Source organism: Centroberyx affinis, unplaced genomic scaffold (assembly GCF_046629955.1).
Source record: "Centroberyx affinis isolate AG114_WGS23_722 - 3 ecotype Tasmania unplaced genomic scaffold, CSIRO-AGI_Caff_v1 ptg002440l_1, whole genome shotgun sequence".
In the NCBI taxonomy this organism is placed as follows: Eukaryota; Metazoa; Chordata; class Actinopteri; order Beryciformes; family Berycidae; genus Centroberyx; species Centroberyx affinis.
This window is the reverse complement of record NW_027280683.1, coordinates 11,074-36,274: the sequence shown is the minus strand read 5'-3', so window position 1 is coordinate 36,274 and position 25,201 is coordinate 11,074. Positions and strand designations below refer to the sequence as shown.

The 25,201-nt window shown below is 42.9% G+C and overlaps 1 protein-coding gene across 1 annotated transcript; it reads left to right on the top strand.

Annotated features, from left to right (window-relative positions):
• The first annotated feature begins 2,864 nt into the window (after nt 1–2,864).
• LOC139656306 (lysophosphatidylcholine acyltransferase 1-like) lies at nt 2,865–24,418 on the top strand. Its single transcript, XM_071533841.1, has 14 exons — nt 2,865–3,106; nt 11,766–11,905; nt 12,732–12,946; nt 14,061–14,173; nt 14,388–14,448; nt 17,632–17,690; nt 19,677–19,711; nt 20,011–20,065; nt 20,614–20,696; nt 20,910–21,035; nt 21,403–21,556; nt 21,930–22,028; nt 22,102–22,252; nt 22,884–24,418. Exons 1-14 carry the CDS (start codon nt 3,005–3,007, stop codon nt 23,018–23,020), a joined length of 1,530 nt encoding a protein of 509 aa, XP_071389942.1. The 5' UTR covers nt 2,865–3,004; the 3' UTR covers nt 23,021–24,418.
• Nucleotides 24,419–25,201: the final 783 nt, after the last annotated feature.

Genomic DNA, 25,201 nt, shown 5'->3' with positions numbered 1-25,201 from the left:
TGCACTCAATTGTCTCACAGGCTCACTTTCCCACGTCCAATAAGGTTTTATGGGATGAAAGCATCAACTCAAGTTTGTTCATCCAGGTTGTAAATCATAGATCACCCTTAACAAAAACCATTATAGTATTCCTGCAGTGTTCTTAGAAGGACTTATAGTGTGTCTGCGGTGCTCAATTTATAGTGATCTTATCGTAGTTTATGATATTTTCTATATCTTATTGTGTCATAATATTATTTCCTTAATATTTGTATACAGACATATAATTTTACTGTGATATTTGTGTAGTATCCTTTTAGGATAAGTATAGTTTGTTTTCGTAAGGAACTGACTGTGACTTTAGTGTGTGTGTGTGTGTGTGTGTGTGTGTGTGTGTCTCACTGTCACTTGTGTGTGTGTCACTTTCACACATGCGCCTATTGCAGCCACCAGTCTTGAGGATTCAGCTGCAAGTTGGCCAGAGATAGTCAGAATAAGGCCGGAAATTTGGTGATTTTGCCTTCAAAATAAAAGGTTGAAACATACAGTTTAAGATGAGAGATGAAACTTGGATAATCCCCATGAGGAATTTTGGGCATATAAGTAATAGCAGAAGGATGCAGCAAAGAAAAGTGGAGTATAAATACGAGTCGAGCAAATGGGGGTTATGCAAACATACTTAACTGACACTATATGAAACAGAAATGTAATGTAAATGTTTTTCGAAAATCTGCTTTTAAATTAATTTTAATTTCTGGTAAATTTTGTACAGTGGACTATAATTGAAGATGCATTTGGCAAATCACTTTGTTAATAGTTCGGCATGCATTTTGGAAATATGGCTGATATTGAAACCACAGTGATTCAGAGTAATCACATGGTGTAAGCGTGGCTTAAAATTGTGCTTCCAGGCCCTAATAGTTGTGTCTCAGTGCAGTTTGGCATCTCTCACATTTGTCCAAAGGAGCTACAGGCTACAGCTACAGTGTCTTATGATTTTATGAAAACATAGTGTGTCCTTAAATGCTCACTGCAGACCAATGCCTACCAGCAGTTAGAAAATATACTATCTCGATGTTTCAATCAGAGAGCAGCAGCCGACACCAGAGGACTGGAGCAGAGATGATACAGTCTCTGTTAATGCTACTAGCCTACTGCTATCACTACTGCTGCTAGTACTATTACTATTAACACATTTGTACAGCATAAGCTCACTCCCCTCAATAAAAAAGAACAAATAATAAATCGGCCTTGAGATGGAAAATAAGGGCTTGCACCAAGAAATGCAGGGTCTCAAGAGAGACAAGGCCTACTGCAAACATATGCTCTGCAATATGTTTAAAGCAGACAGGGAGCAGCTCCTCTGCCAAGACAACGAGGACCTCCGCGGAAAAGTAGAGGAACTCAGTGAAAGGCTGAACATCAGAGACGAGCTGGTCAGGAAGCTGGAGGCCTGTGAGTTTGAAAACATGGACCTCCGCCGAGACATGGAGGAGGACAGAGAGAGAGAAATGAGCTAGCCACCAAGCTCAAGGCAGAGAAGAAGGAGAACGAAGTCCTGTGCCAGCAGAATGAGGACCTCCGCAAAGACATGGAGGAGCTGGCCATGAAGCTCAAGGCCTGCGAGACGGAGAATAAGGCCCTCGAGCAAAAAAACGAGGGCCTCAGAATTCTCCAGAGAGAGAATAGCACTAACCTTCAGTCAGAGAAGAAGGAAAACAGAGTGGAAAACAAGATCCCTGAGCTGAAAATGCTCCACAAGGGAAGATGGGCATGGAGGATGTTGCGACTGAGGTCAAGACAGAGGGATGAGAAGAATGCCCTCGACTAGGAGAAGAAAGCCCAACAAAAAGTGGAGGAGCCTAAGGAAATGCTGGTGAAAGAGAAGGCCACCAGCAACCTCCAGCAACCATCCAGCAAGCAAAGACATGAGCACACTAACACCTGTGCTCACTCTCTCTCACCACCTGACACCCCCACCCCCCTTTACCTTCTATTTCTCATCAATATCACTAATGATATCTAAAATAATGCACCACCTGTATGGTTTTAATTCTGTAGAGAATTGTAAGTGGCACTACAGTCAACACAATGTGGAGGATTTAAGACAGCTGGGCAGAGACAATATTGTAGAGAAAATATAAAACCTGTGTTGGATCTATAGTTGTTTTTATGTTTTTATGGTAGCCTATCAATTGTTTGTGTGGTATATTTAACTTACAATGACAAACATTAATTTATTTAAGTCATTTGTCTATGGGTGTGTCTACTACTCAATAAACTACATTTTTTTGCATATTCTTTTAGGTGGCTACTTGTCTACATAACTTACATTTAATCCTCAGAGAAATAAACTCTAACACAATTGATACAGACTCTAAAAGAGACGGGGGGTGAAACCTTTGTTGCTTTTCATTCCCCCCATCCCATCTTTTCAATCAGTTTTACCTGAGAACTTTTTAGAACTTTTGTACAGTGGCATGTACATACTCTTTCAAGGGAGAAAATATAATATAAGCTACTTACATTCGTGACCTCTAACCTCTCACTGAGATTAATATGTATCCAGTCTACGGTATAACGGTAGGTATATCTTGCAGGTCCACTGGATAATTGGCTGTGCACAAATAATGAAATGATGATTTACCATGTCTTTTTCATACTGTTGGCACTGATTGTAGTATATTGAGCAATTAGCTGTGCTCAACCTCCAAGATGGCCGCCAGGGGGCATGTTGCATCCGATGTCATAAGCCATCCGTAAGGCTTTTATTTTGAAAGTTGGTACCGGAAGTCACATCGTTTATTCTGGCCAACTTGAAAGTGGTGAACGAGCCTCCCCGCCCAACATCACTCTCTCCGCTCGTCAGAAGCAAGCGAGCAGTACTGGAGGAGGGTGAAGTGTAAATACTGAAGAACACGTTGTGCCACAGCTGAAAACAACAAAATCAGCTGGCGTTACACAACATTTTGGAGTTAAACCAACACGGTTTTTATTTCGTTTCGGGGGTTTCTGCTCGTCAGCAATGAAGTTGACAGCTGGTCGCCCCTCCAGGCTGGATGGAGGCTCCGAGTTGAGAAACCCCTTCGTCCACGAGCTGAGATTCACCCTGACAGAGAAAATTAAGGTAAGACTGTGAAATGAGTTCATACTAAATTATCTACAGTTGTACATCTTCCTTCGTCGTATAACGCTACAACCAGGCATGTAATGGAGCCTAAACTCACTTTACACACCTTTTTTAGGGCTGACAGTACATTTGTGATGTAACGCTACACCACACTGAGTAGTATCGTGATAACAAAATAATAGGAAGCTGTCCTAAAAACTTTAAGGGGCTGGAAAAATCTTGTGACTGACTAGGAAAGCTGGTTCCTCACTTTTTCCTTGGTCATAGCCAGTGATGTAGGGGTAAATGAAGAGGCAAACAACCAGCAATATAAACTCAAATCAATTACATCTTCAGTAAAACATTAATTTATGCACCTCTTAAAAGACCATCAGTTTGATACTACTTACTATACTGCATTTAGTATTACTTCCACACAGATCCATGTTAGATCACAAAACCCCTTTTGATAAGATTATGTCCTAAGAAACCCAATTCTAGGAGATGTCAAAAATGACTCTGTACATGTAGATAACATTCATTTAAAATATTATGAGGGGCCAAAATATACTTAAGACATACTTGCAGGGCCGGAATAACCAACCACAGGGCCCCTGGGCACACATGCCCTACTGGGGCCCCCCTCCTCTCAGTACACACCCACACCGTAACTCAAGATACTAGCCTGTCAAACAGTACAAACGTAAACCTTTTACAGGTTCAGTAATCTGAAACTCCGTTTTAGCTATTACAAACTGCCATTCCTTGTATCTGGCTCATTTAATTAGAGAGTGATAACATTTGTCCAACTCCAAGGCAAGCTTTAGTTTTAGGTGGTGGAGCTCCCCTTTGTTTGCATTTGGATTGCAGGTTGTGGCTTTAAGGAGGTGAGGTGACAGGTGGTGGGAATGAAGCACCAAAAAAAAAAACAGTTAAATGTTGAAATTTATTGAAAAGGTTTGACTGTCTGTACCTAGACCCCCCTGCCCCAGCAGTATATAATTAGTACTCTGTATCTTAGTTGGATGATATTCACTAAATGCATTGCTCATAAACATACAGACAATAGGTGGTTTAATAGCTGTGATTGGGGCCTCCGTATCAAAAGAAATTGTGTTTAGGACCCCCAATGTCATTAGAGGCTGAGACTTGGGCCCCATAATCACTCTAAATTGTGGCCTACAGCTGGGGGCCTGAGGCAGGTAAGTGTGTGCCAGGGTCCCCCCTGTCGGCACATTTCAATTGAAATTAGTGAAATTTTGCAAAATGCATTGAACACAGATGCAGGACTTCAAATATTTTGGGGCCCCTGGTGGTCCGGGGCCCCGGGGCATGTGCCCTGCATGCCCGGTCCCTAATACAGGCATGCATACTTGCACATATCAGAGTGTCTGCAGGTTCTGAAAAAGTCTGAAAATGTGTTAAATGATATCTAAAGTCCTGGTCTTGAAAAGTCTTGAATAAGTCTTCAATTCAGTTTTAGAAAACGTAAATGTTTTCACATTTAGTTCAGTAGTGAAAAGGGTCTTATGTTTCATTGAAGCTGGCATTAACAAGTGTTAAATGTAACTTGATGAAACTTGCAGCCTGAATATGTTGTCAGCAGTGCACAGCAAGGAAATGCATTTCCAGTGTCACACACACACACACACACACACACACACACACACACACACACACACACACACACACACAAACACACACACACACCCCCCAATCTTTGCTATACCTAGTCAAATATCAGCATCTTGCTGCCTCCTAGCCTCAGAGTGACCGTTGCTACATTCATTGTGTGTGTTATCTTAAACCCAAGCAGTGTCATTCCAACAACACAATGCACAATGATGGGTCCCTCTGCCAAGCCAGAGCTCAATCTTGATCGCCCAAATTTGCAAATGTTTGCATTTCACTTTCAAATCTGCAGTTCCTGACAGTGGGAAGGGTTTGTTCTCCTACAGATTGGAAGGCATCCGTTTCTTTTTTACGATGGTACTGTCCCGCTGTAATGTACTGACACACTGCTGCAGGACGCCATGCACATGACTTCCACATTCCCCCTCTGTCGGTCTCCCTCCCCTCTCTCTCTCTCTCTCTCTCTCTTTCTAGCTGTTTCTTTTCACCCCCCCGCGCTCACACCCACCCACCCACACACACACACACACACGGGCACACACCGTGTTTGCACTTGGGTGTCAACACAGGGGTTTGGTGGGTAAACAGGCCGACGGTTAAACAAGGCTAAGCATGTATACTCGAATGACTGACTTTAGAAGAGGTGTGTGTGTGTGTGTGTGTGTGTGTGTGTTCTAGACCTGACACGAACGGGGAAGACAAGTAGCGGCTGGTGAGGTGCTGCTGTGTTCCTGCCCACAGATGGTTTGCTGTGGCTGGCTGGGTTTAGGCCTCCTAAGTCGACCGCAGAAATCAATGGGATCTCTCTCAGGGTGGGATCCCTCCTCGTCCATCAATCACTGGATCGATGGGTTCTCATGCTAAGCGATTAGTGCGGTCAGCTGACAGCGCGGCTGCCCTGGACACACGCTCATTTCATCTAGTGCAGAGTGTTCAAACCTGATTTTACCTGATTACAGCAAGTTAAAGTTAAAGTTTTTACCTGATTAAAACAGGTTAAAGTGAAAGTTTAACCTGTTTGAAACAAGTTAAAGAAATCTGCCATTGAGGATGAGATAGATAAAACACCTCACCTCCAGATTTTTCTCGAATTAAGTGTAAATTCCTTGATACTAGTGGAGTGATCTTCCTCATTTCAAGATATTGACACTTGTTTCTAGACAAAATCCCTGAAACAAATGAAACCGCATTGGAAACAAGAGGAATACGATTTTTAAGCCTCAATATGAGACCAAAGATGAACATTTTTAGCAGTGTAGAGACATACACACGTGCATTTTGTGCACGCACGCGCTCACACAAGGGGAGGAAGTGCGCTGTTCCTGCTCTGCCCCTATGGGCTTATCTGTTTAGCCTTTTCCCCATAGCCCCAGGCCCCAGGAGAGCCTGCCTGCATTCACAGCCATACATACAAAGCACAGGGCTCAGGAAATTGGCCTTCATGTTGGCACAGTGTGTTCCCAACAATAACGTTCCACTGACTCTGCTATGCGGTGTCCTCTAGAGTCCTGCACACAGACGAGTGTTAGGCACAGACAGTGGCTTTGCATGCTCACACAGCCATAAACCATGCTTTAATCTCGTGTTACAAAGTCTTTTAAATTATCTGGATCTAATGTATCTAATCTGTCTAACCTTAATGTGTTTGAAATGCATGTATCAAAGGTCTTCATTTGAATTTGTAGCTTCCCCAAAAGATGTGAATAGGATCAGCAGTAGCGTCGGTTTCATTTTCTTCTGTTGTATTGTATTACTCGCACTCACAGTTTACAGTAAATGTGATCCACATGCATATCCACTCTTAGATTAGTGAAGTACGGGGTTAATGCAATATGCCATGTTGTGTTTTTGTCTCACGCTTTCATAAATCTAATTGGACTTCATCAACATCCCCCTAAACAATCATTTTTCCACATGTCCTTTTTCTTATAGTGTCCATTTATAGTTTCGTAAGCTTCATCAATCACAGATCGGTTTTGCAGCTTTTTGTTTCTTGATGTTGGTTGTTAAATTGCTCTTAACTTTAATTCCAGGTAGCATTGAAAAGCTCTTAAAAAGTCTTTAAATTTGGCTCTTTTAAAGTTGCAGCTGCGAACATTTTCCCAGTATTGTTCTTGCTGGAAGAATCTCTTTAGCGGTGAATGGGTTTACTTCTTTGTCAGTTTTTCCACTGGAGTTTGCAGTAGATTGTAAACAGTTGTTCTGTCTGTTCCTGATCAAAGCAGCAGTCAGGTAAGCTGTACCATGTGTCTATCTGTGTCTGCTTCTCACCTCCTACTACCCGCTTCTAATGTGGCAGTGAGGTGTGTTTTTCCACTTCAGACACGTGTATGGACACACCATCACACACAAACACACACACACACACACACACACGCACGCACAGTCACACACACACTAACAAATGCAAGCTCTGCCTGAACAAAAACATCACTTCCCTGAATACCGTTGGCGGTAGAGCCATATGAATGCATGACGTGTTTGTTTTTCTGTGTGTGTGTCTGTTGGTCTGCTTGTAAATCTATGTGTGTGTGTGTGTGTGTATTATGGAGGGAAGGCAAGTGGCGTTTGGCGCGTAAGCACATTCCTCCCCCTGGCTCTTAGTCTTCCTGGAAAGCTTTTTTTTTTTCTAACTCCCAGCAAACTTGATCAGCAGCACCATGGACCAACTAGGTCAGCAAGTGAAACGGACCGACAGCAGCGAGCGCTCTGACCAGCTGAGTCACACATAGCTGAGCAGTGAACATCATACAGACGCGGCTGCCAACTCTCCAGCTCCCAGACAAAGACATGTGACATCTGATAGAGCCGTGGTGTCCAGAGACTGGATAGGGACCCAAAGCTGGGTGGCGAGACCATTCAAATTGTCCCCAAATTGTTCTGTAGCAATAGCAGATGCTTCTTGATTTTTAGTGATCAAAGAATTGAAGCTTGAATTTAAATGTTGCACTCATTGTAAATCGCTCTGGATGAGAGCGCCAGCTGCATGCCTAAAATGTAAATGTAAAACTGTTTTGGATTAAAAATGTCAGTTTTATATGGCGATACCAGCTATGTTATGCTGTTGTACAATTCCCATGCCCCGGCAATGCAAACTAAAACATTGTAGATTTTGGTAAATAAACTGAAAAATACTGTACATTTTGCCAGCACATAACATTTCACTTCCTGAAAAACATTTAGGATGCTAGAATAAAAATTTCTATAGAGACATAGATTGCATGCCAAAATGTATTGTGTGTGTGTGTGTGTGTGTGTGTGTGTGTGTGTGTATTGACAACAGGCGGTACTACCATTAGCCCCGTAGGCTTTGCCCTGGTGGACTGAGCTCACGTTGCTTGGCCTTTCTCCCTGCCTGGCATGTCAGTTTATACACCAACAACATGACAAACAGCAGGAGACACTGAGTGCTAACTGGGTCCCCAGGTGGAAATCAGAGTGCATTGTCATTGGCCCTCAAATTGAAAACAATTAGCCCGGAGCAATTAGCTCACACTCCTGGGTGTCCCTTCACCATAGGAGCACATAATGTGTGCTGGGTCTCATTGCACAGAGCAGTTTTATGACATCCGGCATGACCACGAAGAAAGGGAGAGCAGGGTATCTGCAGGTCTGAAAAGAAATTATCTCAATTTAAGTATTAAAATAAAGTATTACAATGTCTTAAATACAGGTATTGGAGCTCTTATTTCTGTGCATGGTTTCCGCTTTACTAAACACATTTGGAATTCATGTCCCTTAACAATTTACTTCCCGCTGTTCCTTTTATTTTCCTTCCCATTTATAGTTTCACAACTTTTAATAGCTGTGTTGCTTGGTCTCAAAATTCAATTCCAAGTGGCATTAAATATGTCTTAAATTTGGTTTTCTGAAACCTGCAGATACCCTGGAGAAAGAGGTGAAGAATGTGGTGGGACGTGACTGCACGACAGTAAACTTTGTGGGAAGAAAGTCATGGGTAGAAACCAGCAACTGTTCCACAAAGCATGTCAAAGTCACAGAAGGATGGAGACTGTTTTCTTTGGCCCCTTTCAGCTGGGAATAGAGAGAGTGTAGTGGAGTGACACACAGGCTAAAAGAGAACATGATGGGGTAAAGGAAAAAAAAAAATCAATATGTAGGGTTAGGTTTAGACATTAATTTACATGAAAATGTTGTGGATTATCACTTTTAATAAAGTATATCAAATACGGTTTCAAGAATGATATAGTGCAAAACAGGCATTTTCATAGAGATTCAGCTCTGCTCCAGTTCTATGTGCAATATTGTTACATCCCTTTACTGGAGTAAGACCTATGGCACCTTAAGGCATCAGGCTGTTTAAAGGCCTACTCTCCATCTGCCTCTTACCTCTGCATCGCCCCGCACCCCGTCTGTCTCTACTGCTGTGTGTGTGTGTGTGTGTGTGTGTGTGTGTGTGTGTGTGTGTGTACGTGTACATGTACATGCATAGGCGTTGGTATGTGTCAGATGTTTATCTTTGTCTTGTATGTTGCTGTGTGCATGGGAGGGCAGCTGAGTGTGTGCGTCATATGTGTGTGTATGCTTGTGTGTGTTTACGGAGAGGAAATGCCCTGCTTTACGAAGGATGGGCTGAGTAACTCCATGCCTTAATGGCCCATGGCAGTCTCGAAACACTTAAGACAGAAGGTGTGTGTGTGTGTGTGTGTGTCAGGAGACAATGGGTCCGTCGTGGCTCCCCAGAGTCTCCTGAATATTTCAGACACAACAGGACTCCTACCAAGTTCTTGAATTTTCCCGTCATGACACAGGACACATGGAGAGTCGCTCAAGGCTTTATGTGTGCTGCCATAGTCCCTCTGTTTCTATATAGACATTAGGATTACATTAGAGGATTGGATTAGATCCAATCAGACAAATAAGTCACTACTCTAAACTCTGTGTACTCTACACCTCTAAACATCAGATTGAAGTAGAATTATCAAAAAACGATATCCCACCCCCATCCCTTGATTGGTTTTCATCATAATTAGTCATCTTCCCCTCGCACAAAGATAGTTTGGATAAAAAAAAGTGTTCCCATTACTTTGATTTTATGGAGTAAAAGGATGACAAGAATATCAACACAGAGGAAACTGAATTTTCTTGATTTTTTGAAGGCAAGAGAAGACACAGTTGCTGATTATGAATGCGTAACGGGAAATTAATCTAAGGAGTAGTGTAAGAAATGACCGAATATCACTTTTGAACTGAGCAGCGAGTCATGAGTAATATGTTATTTCTTTCACTAACTAGCCCAGAATTGCCCAAGGCCGTTCTTCCACAGCAGATTTCAAAAGACATCAGCCGTGGATGGGTTGGTACCCACAAAAAAAGGCTACAAAATCGCACCACCCCCCACCCCGCCCCGTCCCACCCCCTGAGAAAATGTCAGTGGATCCTCCCAGATGGATGTGTTAAGCTCTGAGGATGAGTCCACTGTGCATCAGGGATGGGGGCGGGGAGGTGGGGGAAGGCGTTGGAGCGTCATAAATCAACCCCCTTTACTGTTTATTTATTAATCTGGCCCTGCAGTCTGCACCTGGGCTCCTCCAGAGAGAGAGAGGGAGAGGGAGGGAGGAAAAGAAAGAAGGGGATGAGGGGGTGTGCGTGGATATGATTCCCCAGAAAGCATGTCAGAAAGTGCATAATTGCAAGGAAAAAGAAAGGGAGGGGGGAGAGAGGCGGTGATAGATGAACGCGCAGCGGAGTGGATAGATGTTGGGAGTGAGAGATGGATGGATGGATAGATGGTTGGAAGAGAGCGGCGAGGAATTCCTCTGGGATTGGAGATTACTGTAAGGTGGGCCGGCAGGTTGAAGAGAGGGGGATGAGAGAGAGCGCGCTGAAAATGGGGGGGATGGAGAGATCGAACGGAGGACGGACAAGGGGGAGGAAGGGGTTGAAGATGTCACACAGTCAGAAATTACACCGGCGGCCGTGACTTTGTGACCCTGTTAGTACACACACACACACACACACACACACACACAGGCACACACACCATATCTCCCTCATTAGGGAGAAAAGGCATGGCAGTTCAGGCAGCTGACCTCTCACCTCTGTTGTGGGATGTGGACTTCACTAAGCTTTAACTCCTCGATATCAAGACTCAAGACTGTTTAGGCCTTGCTGACATCCTGAGTTGAAGGATAAAAGGATAACCTGTACTTTTTTTTTTTTTCTATCGCCATTAATGCCCATGAAAAGTGTAAACCCACCAATGCATTTGCCACAGGCAGAAAGTGAGATTAGACTTTTCAGGGCGCAGTCGTTATTTAACCAAGCTGATAAATGAACATTCCTGAGTCTGTACTTGCTAATGTTTTATATATTCTTACTCAATGTTTTTATCTCTGTTAATTGTATATTTAACCTAGTTTAACAATGTACTTTTTAAATAAATGGCAAGTATTTCAGATGGTTTACTCCTTATGTAATTTGTGCATAACGATAAGCAAACAAACAAATGAATGGCGATAGGAAAATACTAAAATTCCACTGGTGTTATCCTTTAAGAGATCAGGAGTAGTATCCTTTATTTTCATCACTCTGTGTCTGCAAACGCCTTTTTCTGCTGCTACTCCTCTGTCACCCAAAACTCCTCAACATCTAGGTTTAAATACAATCAAATGTATTTTTCCTAGCTAGTGTGGATGTGTGTAGACCTGTATGTCTTGGACATGTAAGTCTGCTGTGGGGCTCCAGGGGCTCCTAACCAGGAAGCTGTGAGGAAGGCATCACTAGCGGTGTGTCTGTCATTGATAGATGGCAGCTTGTTCCTTCCTGACAGCAGGAATTCAATTTGCTCCCTCCCCTCCCGACCCGGTAGGACATGCGGGCATATTTGTCTACTGTACAGGAATGTGTCGACACCAAATCGCTGTGTTTGACGGTTTGAAAAAAAAGCAAGTCCTAGGAATGTTAAATGATTGTACAGTGAATAATAGGTTGTGGAAATGCAGCGGAATGCTAAAAATGAAACCCATTCATCTCCCCCCCCCCCCCCCCCTCTCTCTCTCTCTCTCTCTCTCTCTCTCTCTAGATAGGACTGATGACGGTGACGGTGTTCCCAGTGCGACTACTACTAGTGGCCTTTTTCATGCTGCTGGCCTGGCCCTTCGCCTTCACAGCCTCCCTGGGACGCTCTGACTACACCTTGGAGCCACAGTCATGGTGGAGGAGGTGTGTGTGTGTGTGTGTGTGTGTAGGAAAGTGTGAAAGGCCATATGGACTCATAGCCAGGCATGACACATGGGAGAGTGTGTGTGAATTGCAGTGTCCAACCTACAGTATTTGTAGATGATGATGACACACAGCAATTAACAAGCCCGTTCTCAACCACCAGCTTGGACCTACTCTATTGATCATCTCTGGCATCTGTTGAAAATGTATATGGATTCATACATCTGCTTATATGATTTCTTTTATGCACGTTATCAATATGAATTAATCTGAAGCTATTTGATGTGAGAATGACCAGATTGAACCAAATGGACTCACATCTGACTGACCTGAATCCTATATATATGACGGAAATGGACATTTTATCCACAAGCAGTAATGAAGGCTGGAGAGCGGTTTGTCCGTCATGAAATTGAATTAAATATTGTTAAGATGCACTTACTGCCGTGTGCAACCCCAGTCTTTTGAATACACTGATAAACACACACACAGTAGCCTAGACGTTAGCGAAGCAGGTTTGTGACTGGAGGGTCGCCGGGCAAATCCCTGGACCCGATTGGAGGATGCGTGACACTTTCCCCTCCCTCCGTCGAGCTGCCCTTGAGCAAGGCACGAAACGCCCAAACTGCTCCAGCAATAGCCGAAGAGTGTGGTTGTACTTGGCAGCTCGCAGTGTGATTGTGGGAAGCTGCTTGAATGTCAAGCCAGGGCGTTGCTGGAAAAGAGCAAGTGTGTTGAGTCAACCTTCCCTCGATAAATAAAGCTTAAAAAGACACACACAGACTTGTACATATTTTTTCACCCGTCTGTGTGTCCCCCTTATCAGGCTGGTGGACCTGTCTCTCCGGGTGATCATGCGGGCCATGTGGTTCTGTGGAGGTTTCCATTGGATCAAGGTGAAAGGGGAGCAAGCGATGTCCTCCGAAGCACCCATCCTCACCCTGGCGCCGCATTCCTCCTACTTCGACGCCATCCCGGTCACCATGACCATGTGCTCCATAGTCACCAAGCTGGAGAGCAAGAGCATTCCAGTCTGGGGAAGTGAGTGACACACATCTCCATCACCTCCACCACACCTCCACTTATTGAAGGAAACAAGGTTAAAGGTGCTGCATGTAGCATTCTCAAACATCAATATATCATGGTCAAATGAATTGTGATACCTGTGTATAATTACCATAAACAAATGAGACCATGGTTGATATGATTGCTATCTATCTATCTATCTATCTATCTATCTATCTATCTATCTATCTATCTATCTATCTATCTATCTATCTATCTATCTATCTATCTATCTATCTATCTATCTATCTATCTATCTATCTATCAATCACCAGTGGCATTGTTAGTGCTAGTGTTTCTCAAAATTAAGACCACATTTCCCATAAATCTGGATGTTGCTTCTTCAGTCAAAGGTTTTCTCTTTTGTTTACTGAAGAGAATAAACTTATTGGAAGTGATTTTTACAGAGGCTTTTAACTTGTTTAACAGTCTGGCTCAAACTCTTAAAACTTTGGCACCATTTGTGCTGGAGGAACAGCAGCCTCTTCCCGCTTTGTGCCGCAAAGAGATCCAGCAGATTTCCCGCCAAATGCGACACCTGTGGCACACAATGTAAAATACAATATAGAGTCTGGCAGAGGCTGACAATGATGGTGATGGTCTTGTTTGTTTATGGTAATTCTACTAATATCTCAAAATGAATGTGGTAATAATTTATTTATGGTAAAATGCTGCACGTAGCACCTTTTTAAGATGTAACTTACGACCTAAAAAGTTTTCGCAGTCACAGACCTGATGGGACATAAATCACACTGCTGACAGCCACCCTACATGCTTCACATACAGGAGCTGGGCAAATACAGTCAGGAATGGAAGGAACGTATCTATTGTGCCTCAAGCTGTCTTACCCAAAGACATGTAGGCTCTTATACATCATACCTGTCTCACTCTAACTGGTATTTCAACATACATGACTTTCATTGGATTTCAAACTATTCATTGTAGTCCCTCAGCATGTCAGCAGTCCCTTATATAAATGTACTTTACTAATGATCGCTTTTACTAGTTTGAATGTGAAATGTTCTAAGTTTCTGTAGCTTCTGAGTTACACTTTCTCACTTTTACGTTATCTTCATCTTCCTCCCTCCAGCTCTGATCAACTACATCAGGCCGGTGTTTGTGTTTCGCTCTGACCAGGAGTCCAGAAGAAAAACTGTGGAGGAGATCAAGCGGAGAGCCCACTCTGGAGGGGAGTGGCCTCAGGTAACACACACACACACACACACACACACACACACTGACCTAACCTCAGGTTACACCGTACGACCTAGGTGAACTTGGTCATAGAAAGGTGATAGCATAAAGACGGTGAGTCACACACACAGTTCGCACAGTTCAAGGTTAATTTAAGGTAATGGATGGCAAGCTGAGTCTGTGTGTGCATGTGTGTCTATATGTGTATGTTTGTTCATTCCAGATCATGATATTCCCAGAGGGAACGTGCACCAACAGGTCCGGCCTCATCATATACAAGCCTGGTACGTGTTCAACCCCCCAACCGCTTTATGCTGATCTTGAAACCAGTTGGAAGGGCAGAGTGTATTTTACGACTTGTTTCACACATTCATTGCATTATGATGGTTTTCAGCTGTTTTCCTCCACAGCAAGTTCAACTGTAGTGGTCTGTAGTGTTTATACTTTTCAAACTTTTCTGAGCTGAAAAAACATTAACAAACCGGGAAGGAAGAACATTTGTAGGTCATGGAAGAACTCTGATTTAGTTTGTCATGGAATTTTACAGTAGGGAACCCTACTTGATTATTTTTACAGGATCACTGCACATTAATCAGCGTTTCTGCAAATGTGCCAGTTTTAGCCAGCTAGGTTTCTACTTCTTTTCTAGTCCATGGCTGTTGATGTTAAAACCCATTAAAATGACAATAAAACCTTACATGCCATTTAAAGCCTCATGAAGAAGCCAGGCACTGATACAGATACCACATATGCATTTTTTTCATGTTTCATGGGGCAGGAAACCAATGTTTTTTGTCCATCGGCCACAGTGGCTGGTGGATCCTAAAATTCGCCATTCACCTTCACTTACAAGCCAACTCGATATTTTTAAAATAGAATAGGAGTCCAAATGATGGTTGGTTATCTTCCTCTGTGGGTTTTAGAGTAGACTCATTTCTTACCTCGGGTGTGTCTGCGGGTTAGTGCAGAGAGAATGCGTGTGATGGTTTTATACAATGTTTATTTCATGTGGTGTCCTGGTATTTGTACATGATTACCTATGCATGGTGTGGCCTACATAGCTCTGTGGGTGTGTCAAGGTGTAGATGTTTGGATGCATTCATTTGTACTCCATCTTTTCCTGTGTTATGATATGATTAGCCCTCCGTTCGTTTAGGGTTAGTTATATATGTTCCATCCTGAGAGGACTGTGTGTGTTTGTGTCTGCCAGAGTTTTGTTTTCCCAGGATTTCAGGGTTTATATTTTACATTTTAGGCATTTAGCTCTTAGCCAGAGTCTAGCTCACTTTCAATGAGTGAGCAGGTTGGGGGGGTTCAGTGTCTTGCTCAAGGACACTTCAAGAGGACACATTAGTGTTGCTGGGATTGAAACTTGAGACCTTCCAGTTGCAGGACTGTTTCTGCTAAGCTTCACTGTTGTCCCCTCAAACTTCTTTTATTTCTAATGGGTGATCTTTGTTTTCTTGTTTTGTTTTTTCAAGCTTTTTTTTGTGTTTCTAATCGCATCCCGTGTGTGTGTGTGTGAGTGTGAGTGTGTGTGTGTGTGTGTGTGAGTGTGTGTGTGTGTGTGTGTGTGTGTGTGTGTGTGTGTGCGCATGTGACCTACACTAACCCAGTTATCCTATCTGCCATTGTTCCCTGTCCCCTCTATCTAATCCACTCTCCTCCAGTCCTCTGTCACTCTGTCATTCCCAGTAAGCCCTGTTGGTCACACTCTGGCCTGCTGTGGTTGTGTTTGTGTGTGTGTGTGTGTGTGTGTGTGTGTGTGTGTTTGTGCAGCTTGGTCTGTCTGCTGTGTGTTACCGTTCCTCTCTGGATGTGTCTCCTCTAGTCATGTCTTTTCACTGGCTCCCAGCACAACAAAGCAATTGTGTGTGTGTGTGTGTGTGTGTGTGTGTGTTCACGTGCACCTACGTGTGTGCATGAACGTGCTGTGCACTTACCTCCCGTCCTTATCTCTTTTTCAAACGGTCTCTTAATAGAGCAGTCACTTTCATGTTCACCCTTCTCTCCCTGTGTGTCTTCTTATTATACTCATTATTATTCAGAAAGCGGTGGTGGTAATTCATGAGCTCCTACCTGTTCTTCCATATTCTCATGTATGGCTGGACCGATATATGGGGCCGATATTGGCCTTGTATTAAAAATCAGATATCAGTTAGTCACGTTGTCCACATCTGACATGATGGAGGCTCCTCCTTGATCACAGCTCGACCAAATTGGCAAATGAGTCCCTATTTGTCTGTAAAGGCTGCAGTGAAACCTGCCTCACCTGCTAACCCTCCTGCAGTGTTGGGGAGTAGTTTCACTACATACAGTATAATGAAATTGTTTAAAGCAGCCGTAGGTAGGTCTTATTAGTTGACATTTTGTTTGAATTCAGCAAAAATAACCCCTGTGTTGCACCATTGCTCTGCTCTTTCCAAATGAATTTGGAGGCTTGGGTGTCTAACCAATTTGGCAAACTGTGGAGCAGGAGAACTTTGCTTGGTGTTAAATGTCAATCACCTGAACACTCACTGCCACTGGTTCAGTGGGTAGTGGAGGGAGGGGAGAGGGGGGTCAAGTGCATTTGTCCTCCAATTTGTCCTCCTTCAAACTTAGCTACCGTGGCTTTAACTACATTTTTCAGCAGCTTGGTAGTAGTTCAACTAAAATCATAGCTTTTAGTAGTTTGTTGATTTGTCATTTTGAGGTGTAGCTAACCACTGCAATTATTATTAAATTAATTTTTTTTCTGGTATAAAAGAAAAATTTGGGCGGAAACACACTGAATATTTGAAATTTTATGTACTTTTATGGCCATAGAAATTGTCAAATGTAAAGCTATTGAATTCCCCATATCAGTGGAACCCTATTCTCATGCATGATCTTGCTTCCCTACTCAAAGGTGGGATGGTAGCCTGAAAAGGGTTTTGGCCGGTAATAAATACCGTATGTAGCCGTCTATCAGTCCGTCTGTCATCAGCAGGACATTACAGGACCTCAGTAGAGACGCTGTCTACCAGGCTGGAGGTTATCCTGAGGTTGTCAGCTTGTCACTCATCTAAACCAATACACCTGACTCGACTGACGACATTGTTCTCTTGGTCTGGTCCATCTCTCTCTCTCTCTCTCCGTCGCTCTCTTCAGTTCAATCCAAATCTGCTTTACTGGCATGATGAAGAAATCTGTGTTGTCAAAGCAATATAGTATATAATTTTTTGAGTGTATATAGATATGTAGGATGAAAAAATAGGGGGAGGGCAACATACTATATGCATTTTTTTCTCTCTTTTTCTTTTTTCTCTTTCCCTCATCTGTCCTTTCCTTTTTAATTCTTTATTACCAAAGCACTTCATAAAATGTCAATTTTTTTTTTTTTTTCATTTGTTCAAAAACCATCAAACTGCATTTTCTTTTTCTCCTCCTTATCTAACATTCTTTTATTCTCTCCCTCTCTCTCTCTCTCTCTCTCTCCCTCTCAGGTGCGTTCATACCAGCGCTCCCAGTGCAGCCAGTAGTCTTGCGCTACCCCAACAAACTGGTAAACACCCTGCATCCTGTCGTTCCCTTCCTCTCGCACATTCTTCTCATTCCTTCCATACCTGCTCTCTGTAACCCCTGATATAGTTCAAGTTCAGTGTGACTCCTCTCACACACACACACACACACACACACACCTGTGATGTAATGGTTTCTTTCCCGTTAGCGTGTTTGTCTCATGTTGAATGACTTCATGTCATGTAGGATGATATTTCATCCTCCCTCCCTCACTGCCTCTCTCTCTCTCTCTCTCTCTCTCTCTCTCTCTCTCTCTCTCTCTCTCTCTCTCTCTCTCTCTCTCTCTCTCTCTCTCTCTCTCTCTCTCTCTCTCTCTCTCTCTCCCCCCCCCACTCAGGTTTCATGTCTCTCTCTCAGCACCTCTCCTCGCTCCCTCATGAATTATGCAGTTCTTATTACCTCCCTGCTCTTGCCTGTTTTCCCTAGAAAGCTTTTGTCACCATTCCCCTCAGTGCTGAGTTTAGTCACCAAGTGACAAAGCGGCAATGCGAGGCAGGGTTAAGTGGGGGGAAAAAAACAGGAATTAACCACACTAACAGGATACAAACCCAACCCTAGTTTGTATATTCCCATCCAGAATGCTTATTTCTACAACATCAGCAGTGTTTCCTTTCCATCCCATCCATTTCCATCCATTCTTTTAGCTGTGGCGGCCTTCTGCAGCTGGAGAGCAGCTTAAACCGTAACACCTACTAGAACTGACGCTGGAATAGGAATAACAGTCAGAAACCAAAACTACATCCAACCCCAACATTTACAAAATAATACATGAAATATTGATTGTCAGTGAGCCAAATCAAAACATCTATTTTGTGTTCAACCTGAATGTTTTGCATGTTTACTTGTACATATTTGCCTATAATTCATGTTAACAAACCCTAAAAAATGCTGAGCATTAACTTTGTAATACCAACAAGCATAGAGAGAGACTGGTAGCATCACTTGCGAGTACCTAGATGGCCCATATGAAACTCAGCTCTACTTATTTCTCATCCCACCTTACATTTAGTGCATAGTGAAATGAAAAAATCTTTCTTGGGGTCACTCCCGGTGCATTCCAAACATGCAAAAAACGAGAACCGCATGAACAAAACAATGCAACAAGACAACATAGTTCAGCAGTGCAATAGAAGGTCAAGTGTTAAATATTGAATTATACAACATTTGTTTCCGACCACACGTTGTGGTTGGACGAGAAGCGTTCCATGAGTGCTTATAACCACAATATATGAACTTGTATGTCGTAACTCGAACGGTATCACTCCGCCGTGAAGTATAACTGGAATGAAGCAAGCGATGATGTTTATTGCTTAGCAACAGGAAACTAATTTTTGCTGGTGCAGGGCCAAAATAATATGATTAAATTAAAACCCAAAGCTCATACCTTTGTTTAATGTTTATACAACTGTAAAAAATGTTGTAAATCAGCAGCACACTGGTGCCAATAACCACAATACAGCACTGCCTCTTACACTGTATATATTATTGCTTAAGCAATCAAGTATTGCAGTATTACCAGTTGAAGCAAGTTCAAGTTTGTTTATTTATATAGCTCTTAATCACATGCATGTCTCAGAGGACTTTACATAGAATGAGCCTACCTAGGTATAACTGATCAACAATCAACCATAGAACAGACTGATAGGATAAGTATGAGTGACAGATGCTGGGTAATTCAAGTATTTCAGAATTAGAATCACAGTATTTGATAAGATGCATGGGAGTCTATGTTATAGGTATAAAGTAACTGGGTCTATGGCCATCGTCGATACACACTGATACACACACACCTAACAAAAATAACAAAACAGCAGTTCCAGGGAGCTGTTTAAGGGAGAGACGAGACTGAGGAAGTGGAGTTGGTAGGAAATGGACTTCTTGCAGTGTGTGTAAGTGTGTGTGTGTGTGTGTGTGTGTGTGTGTGTGTGTGTATCCTGAGCCATTTCCTCTTTCCCCTTCGTCTCCACAGGATACTGTTACATGGACGTGGCGAGGTCCTGCGGCGTGAGTATCTCTCTTTCTCTCTCTCTCTCTCGCTCACTCACACACACACCACAAGACACACACACATACTGCCGCTATTGCCCCCTGCTTGCTGTGTGGTTAAAACACCAGTGACCTGTTTTCCATTAAAAAGGAATTCGGTACGATGCTTTAGGGGGAACCTCCATTATCCCTCGTGCAGTACCATCTGTTCAGCCTCCTCTCCGTCCTTCTTATTCTTATCTCTCTCTTTCTGATTTCCCTCACTTCATCCCGTTGTCTTGTCATGTGCAGAATAAACAAACTCCTCTATCTTCCAGGTTCAAGATCCTGTGGCTCACTTTGTGCCAACTACATAATTCTATGGAGATAGAGGTGGGTGTTTCAGCGATTTTACCTCCAGTCTTCTTTCCAAGATGGAGGGATGATATTGGAGTCAGACTGATATATTGGGCCTTTTATTAAAAATCAGATATTGGCCAGGCAGGGTCATCCAACTCCGATATGATGGATATGGTGCAGTTTGTTTGATCACGTAATTATTGTAGAGTTGATCAATGCTACACTGCTTTTCTATGCAGACCTCTTAATCTGAATTGATTCTAATGCAACATTTTTATTGCATTCCACACAAGTATGCATCAATATGTTATTAATTATATTGTTATTATTGTTATTGGGTTTCAGTGGAGAGTTTTAGTGTCACATGGTCTAAATGTTGTTTCAGAGGCTTTTCCAGCCTGCCAACAATTAAATTGTGGGGGGAAACACTGAAGGCGTGTAATTTTTTGGAATTTCCTGCCGTGGAAAAGATCAAAACATCGTCGGTGCAATCCAATATGATTGGTATCAGAACTGGCCTTTAAAAACCCCAATATTAGAGCCCTAGTTGACATTTCCTTTTCCCCTCTCTCTCTCCTCAGTACTTGCCTATATACACTCCTTCAGAGGAGGAGAAGAGCAACCCTGCTCTGTTTGCCAATAACGTCAGACAACTCATGGCCAAGTGAGTGTGTGTGTGTGTGTGTGTGTGTGTTTGCTTATGTGTCTTTGATCAAAGTGTGGGGGTGTGTGTGTCTGCAAGTCTTATGTTTGCATGTGTGTGTTTGCGCAAGTACTTGTTTTCAATCTCACACTATTAGTTTAGACACACAGGCATGAATTCCATCCATCAGTTGGGAGGCGGGTCCTGGTAAACTTTTCCTTTGCGTTCTGATAGGGCGCTGCAGCTGCCACTCACAGACCTGTCCTTTGATGACTGCCAGCTCAGCCTATCACAGGGCCCGCTGCGCATCGCCGGCAACAGCAGCCTGCTGGAGTTCAATCGGCTGGTGTGCCGCTTGGGGTGAGTGGAGGGAGACTGGGCTGACTGGTTGGACTGGGTGGAGGCTGGGTGGGGGATGAGAGTGTGGGGTGCCAAAGCTGAAGCAACAGTGACACCTAGTGGTAGAAGGGTAGAAACACTGGTCAACTGTGTATAATTAGGGTTAGATTGTTTAATTCACTGTTTATTGTATAATTTAATAATACTAAACTGGTTGTCAAGGGGTATTATTGTTGTTATTATTGTCATCCTGGTTTCCAATGGAGAGTTTTAGGGTGACAGTAATTGGTTTCATAGGTGTCATACATGTGTTAAAGGATAACTTATGTCGCACATTGTAGTTTCTTTAGATTTGTATGTTTTTCTGCTGCATTGTGTGTGTGTGCAGGCTGAGAGCGGGGACTACAGACACGGTGCTGGAGCAGCAGGCCAGCAGAGCCAGAAAGCTGTGTGGAGACAGGCTGGGTCTGGAGGACTTCGCCCAGTACCTCAACCTGCCTGTTACCGACGTCCTCACACAAGTCCACAGCCTCTTCGACCAGGTAAACACACCATATACTAACTACCTTCAAACAAAACAAGCGGATTCAAGGTAACTACAGTAGTGTTTTTTGTTAAAAAAAACTTTTGTTATATATTTGTGAATTTATAAAGATAATTCCATAATGAACTTTTCGGAAGGACTGAAGGTGCAGACTTCATTATGTGATATAAATGATTCCCATATTCTTATTATGTAATGTTGTGTTGGTGTAACATGCAAAGACCCACTTTGTCTACTTGTCCAACTGAGTGTATATGCTTTCAAACTAGTTTACTAGTTTTTGCAGGAAATCAGATTTGTCCTATGCTAAATCTGCTCCATGAGCTCATTCATCAAGCAATTTTAATTTACGTTCATTGTCCTTTCCCCAGCATGGAGAGGGGCAGATGGACATCAGGCAGTATGTCATTGCTCTGTCTACTGTGTGTCGACCATCAAAGTCTATGGAGACCCTCAAATTGGCCTTCAAGGTGAGTGCTTTTGCTTTTAAGTCTGGTTTGATTCAGTTTTTAAGTCATTATACTAAGATGTGGTTATGTGCAGATGTACGAGAGCGAGGAGAACGGGAACATCCTGGAAGAGGACCTGGCCAACATCCTGGAAACAATGCTGGGAGTGGAGGAGGTGGAACTCTCTCGACTCTTTTTAACTCTTGACTCTGTCGGTATACCTGACACAGGGAAGATCACATATGGTAAGAGCCAGTGTTTGTTTATGACGATTCGTGCATCTCCTTTTAAAGGTGCAACATGTAGCATTTTGAAACATCAGTATATCATTGTCAAACTAGAAGGGCACTTGGAGAGTGCAGACCTCCGCCAAGGTTTGTGCTATTATTGCTTGTTTGTGAGTCGGATCCGGATCCGCTCCAAAATTGAATGGGTTCTTCCTTGGCCCGTGCTACACCCTTCCACAAAGTTTCATGAAAATCGGGCCAGTAGTTTTTCTGTAATCCTGACAAACAAATGGCACCGAAAACATAACCTCATTGGCGGAGGTAATTAGCTGTGATATCTTGGTATAATTACTGTAAGCAAATGGGACCACGGTCAAGATGATTGGTGGCCTCTATCTCATATCAGTGGTATTTTTAGTGCTAGTGTTTCTCAAAATGAGACCAAATTTTCCCATAAATTTTGCTCCTTCAAAATAATTTTTTTTTATCAGCCTTTCTCTTGTTCCACCATCTACCATTGCAAGAAACTCTGAACTCTTTAGCTTGTACCGTAAAGCAATCCAGCCCTACAATATAGAGGCCAATAGAATCCGCAGTACTTACCTTGAACACCATTTCTCTTCTATATCTCAACCCCCCGTTTTTCCAGATGAACTCCACCATTTCATCAAGCAGCATCCAGACTTCACCCGGCAGTACCTAGACTTCGCCGGCGCTCCCCACCGTGGCTGCGTCCCCCCGGCCAACGGCTGGAACGGCCAGACCCACAAGAACAAAGACGACTGAAAGGTGGACCTGAGATTTTTCCACTGCCCCCATCTGCCTGTTCTATCTGTCTAACGGCTTCCCTCATATACTGTAGCTCGCCTACCACCTCTGTGCCTTTAATTTTAAGTGGGGGAGATGCGGTCAGGGGGGCAAGAGCAGGGAAGGAAATAGGAATAGAGGAGTTTGGATGCAAGGAGAGTGAAAAGCGGATATAAGAGATGGTAGGAAGTGTTGGGATGGAGCGACGCAACACGGGTATGACGAGGGAATTAATGGAAGAGACGGATGGAGAGACGTTATGTGCATGAAGGAATTAAACAAGGAATCTACACCTCTACTCCATTGCCTCTCTCCATTTTCCTCTGAACTCTTTTTTTTTTTCTTTTGTTTTGAGACTGCAAGGTGATTTAAAGAAGCATGACGTTTTTAAGAAATGCTCTCCAAATATATCGGGTATTTATTTGAAAATGATTTTCTTATGTGTAAACTATGAATATTTATTTTATCAGTCGATGAAAGGAGGTTTTTTTTTTTTTTTTTTTTTTTAAACTCTGTTGTTGACAGTTTGTGCTCAAGGTTAGCACTGTTGTCTGCCAGGCAATTGGACATCAACAGAAGCCAGCGTTGCACTTTCCCATTAATAATCACTTTCATACACAGTTCTTTAAGACATGCCATTGGTAAAAGCCTGGGTTCCCCATTCCCATGCTTTTAAATCAGTAAGTAAGTAAACATTTTGAGTAAAAGGAATCAGGTTAGAGAGGTATACATGCTGCCAGACTGGTCTTGCATTCATTGATGGGGCTAGGTTGCTGCCATACCAAACTATATAGCAGCAAATAGATGAAAGCAAAAACAGTCTGGCAACAATTCCAGGGAAATCCTTCTTTACTTCAAGCGACTGTCTCACTGCCTTAGACGAACGGACCAAGACTCCTTACAAAAAGACGTGTTGACCAGGATGACCGACAGGGACCAAAATTGAAAGGACTCCAGAATGGCTTTGTTTTGATTGGTGACTGATATGGTGATAGAAAGACTGTGAACTGATATGATTTGTGTTTAAGCTAAATGTGAATATCAGTACTTTCTTTAAGGAAAGGTTTTCAGCCATGGAAATATTTTTCTCCAGGTAAAAAGTTGCCACAAACTGATTTTAAACCAGTCTACTTTTTTCCAGACCAAAAACAACACTAAAGAGGAGCACACACAACATCCGCATATCTTCAATTTACCAAGCTTCTGTGCATTCCTTGGCGGCTTAAATATTCATCTCAGATGGTTTACGCTGGACTGACACATTTTGTACATTTGTGACTGTACTTTCTTGTGATGTTTTTAAGTTTCCATTTCTCAAGAAGTGGTCTTGAATGCAGATGTACAAAATCAAAACTCCTTGCCTTTATTTTGCAAATAAAAAGCTTTAATTTATGTTATTGGTCCTCCTGTTTTTCTCCACTAGGGGGAGCTCTGCTTTCATACATTGACCATGAGTGGGTTTGACTTCATTGAACCCCTCAAAGAAATGTACTTGTATGGCTCAAGGATGGTCTCAAGTCAATGGTTTTCTACTGCAGTCACTGGTGGAGGATTTTTTTTTCTGCTGCTTTTACTTTTTACCACATTTGCTCTGGTTCTTTGTGTGTCAGTACCTCTTGATCATTCTTGGTAATCATACAGGTGATGGCCTGCAAACAGACAATACCAACCCACAATGTCCTATTCCTTCAATAATAACTCCTCCCTTATGAGTCCACATGGTGGCGCTAGCTCCCTGAGCTGCACACACCCGAGACACCATGCACCGCTGCCCACCTGATGGACAGGAAAAAGCATTACCTCATCCCTTCCTTTCATTCCTTCAGGTAAAAATAGACAGATTAAGCCCGGGCTTTGATGAGAGGGAGCTACAGAGGAGGTGTGGAAGCAGGGAGAGAGGGATAGAGATGGAGGAGAGAGACTAAATGGATCGTTCTGCTCCAAATCCAATTCCTAATAGCTGGAGGGAGGGCGGGTGGGAGGAGGGAGAGGAAAACAGTCAAAGAAAGAGGAGAGGGAGAGGAGGAGTGGAGATATCACGTCTAACAATTAAGACCTGCCTTCGGGGGCTAAAGAAGAAGCTTTGTTGAGAACATATAAATTGCTCATTGAGCGCTGCCTCTCTGCAGTCTCTCTCAGATACCCCTGCCTCAAAGGAAT

Coding starts and splice junctions, on each gene's coding strand:
- LOC139656306 (XM_071533841.1), top strand. CDS start 3,005: ATGAAGTTGACAGCTGGTCGCCCCTCCAGGCTGGATGGAGGCTCCGAG. Junction 19,712..20,010: donor ACGTGGCGAGGTCCTGCGGC/GTGAGTATCTCT, acceptor TCTATCTTCCAG/GTTCAAGATCCTGTGGCTCA. Junction 20,066..20,613: donor ATAATTCTATGGAGATAGAG/GTGGGTGTTTCA, acceptor CTCTCTCCTCAG/TACTTGCCTATATACACTCC.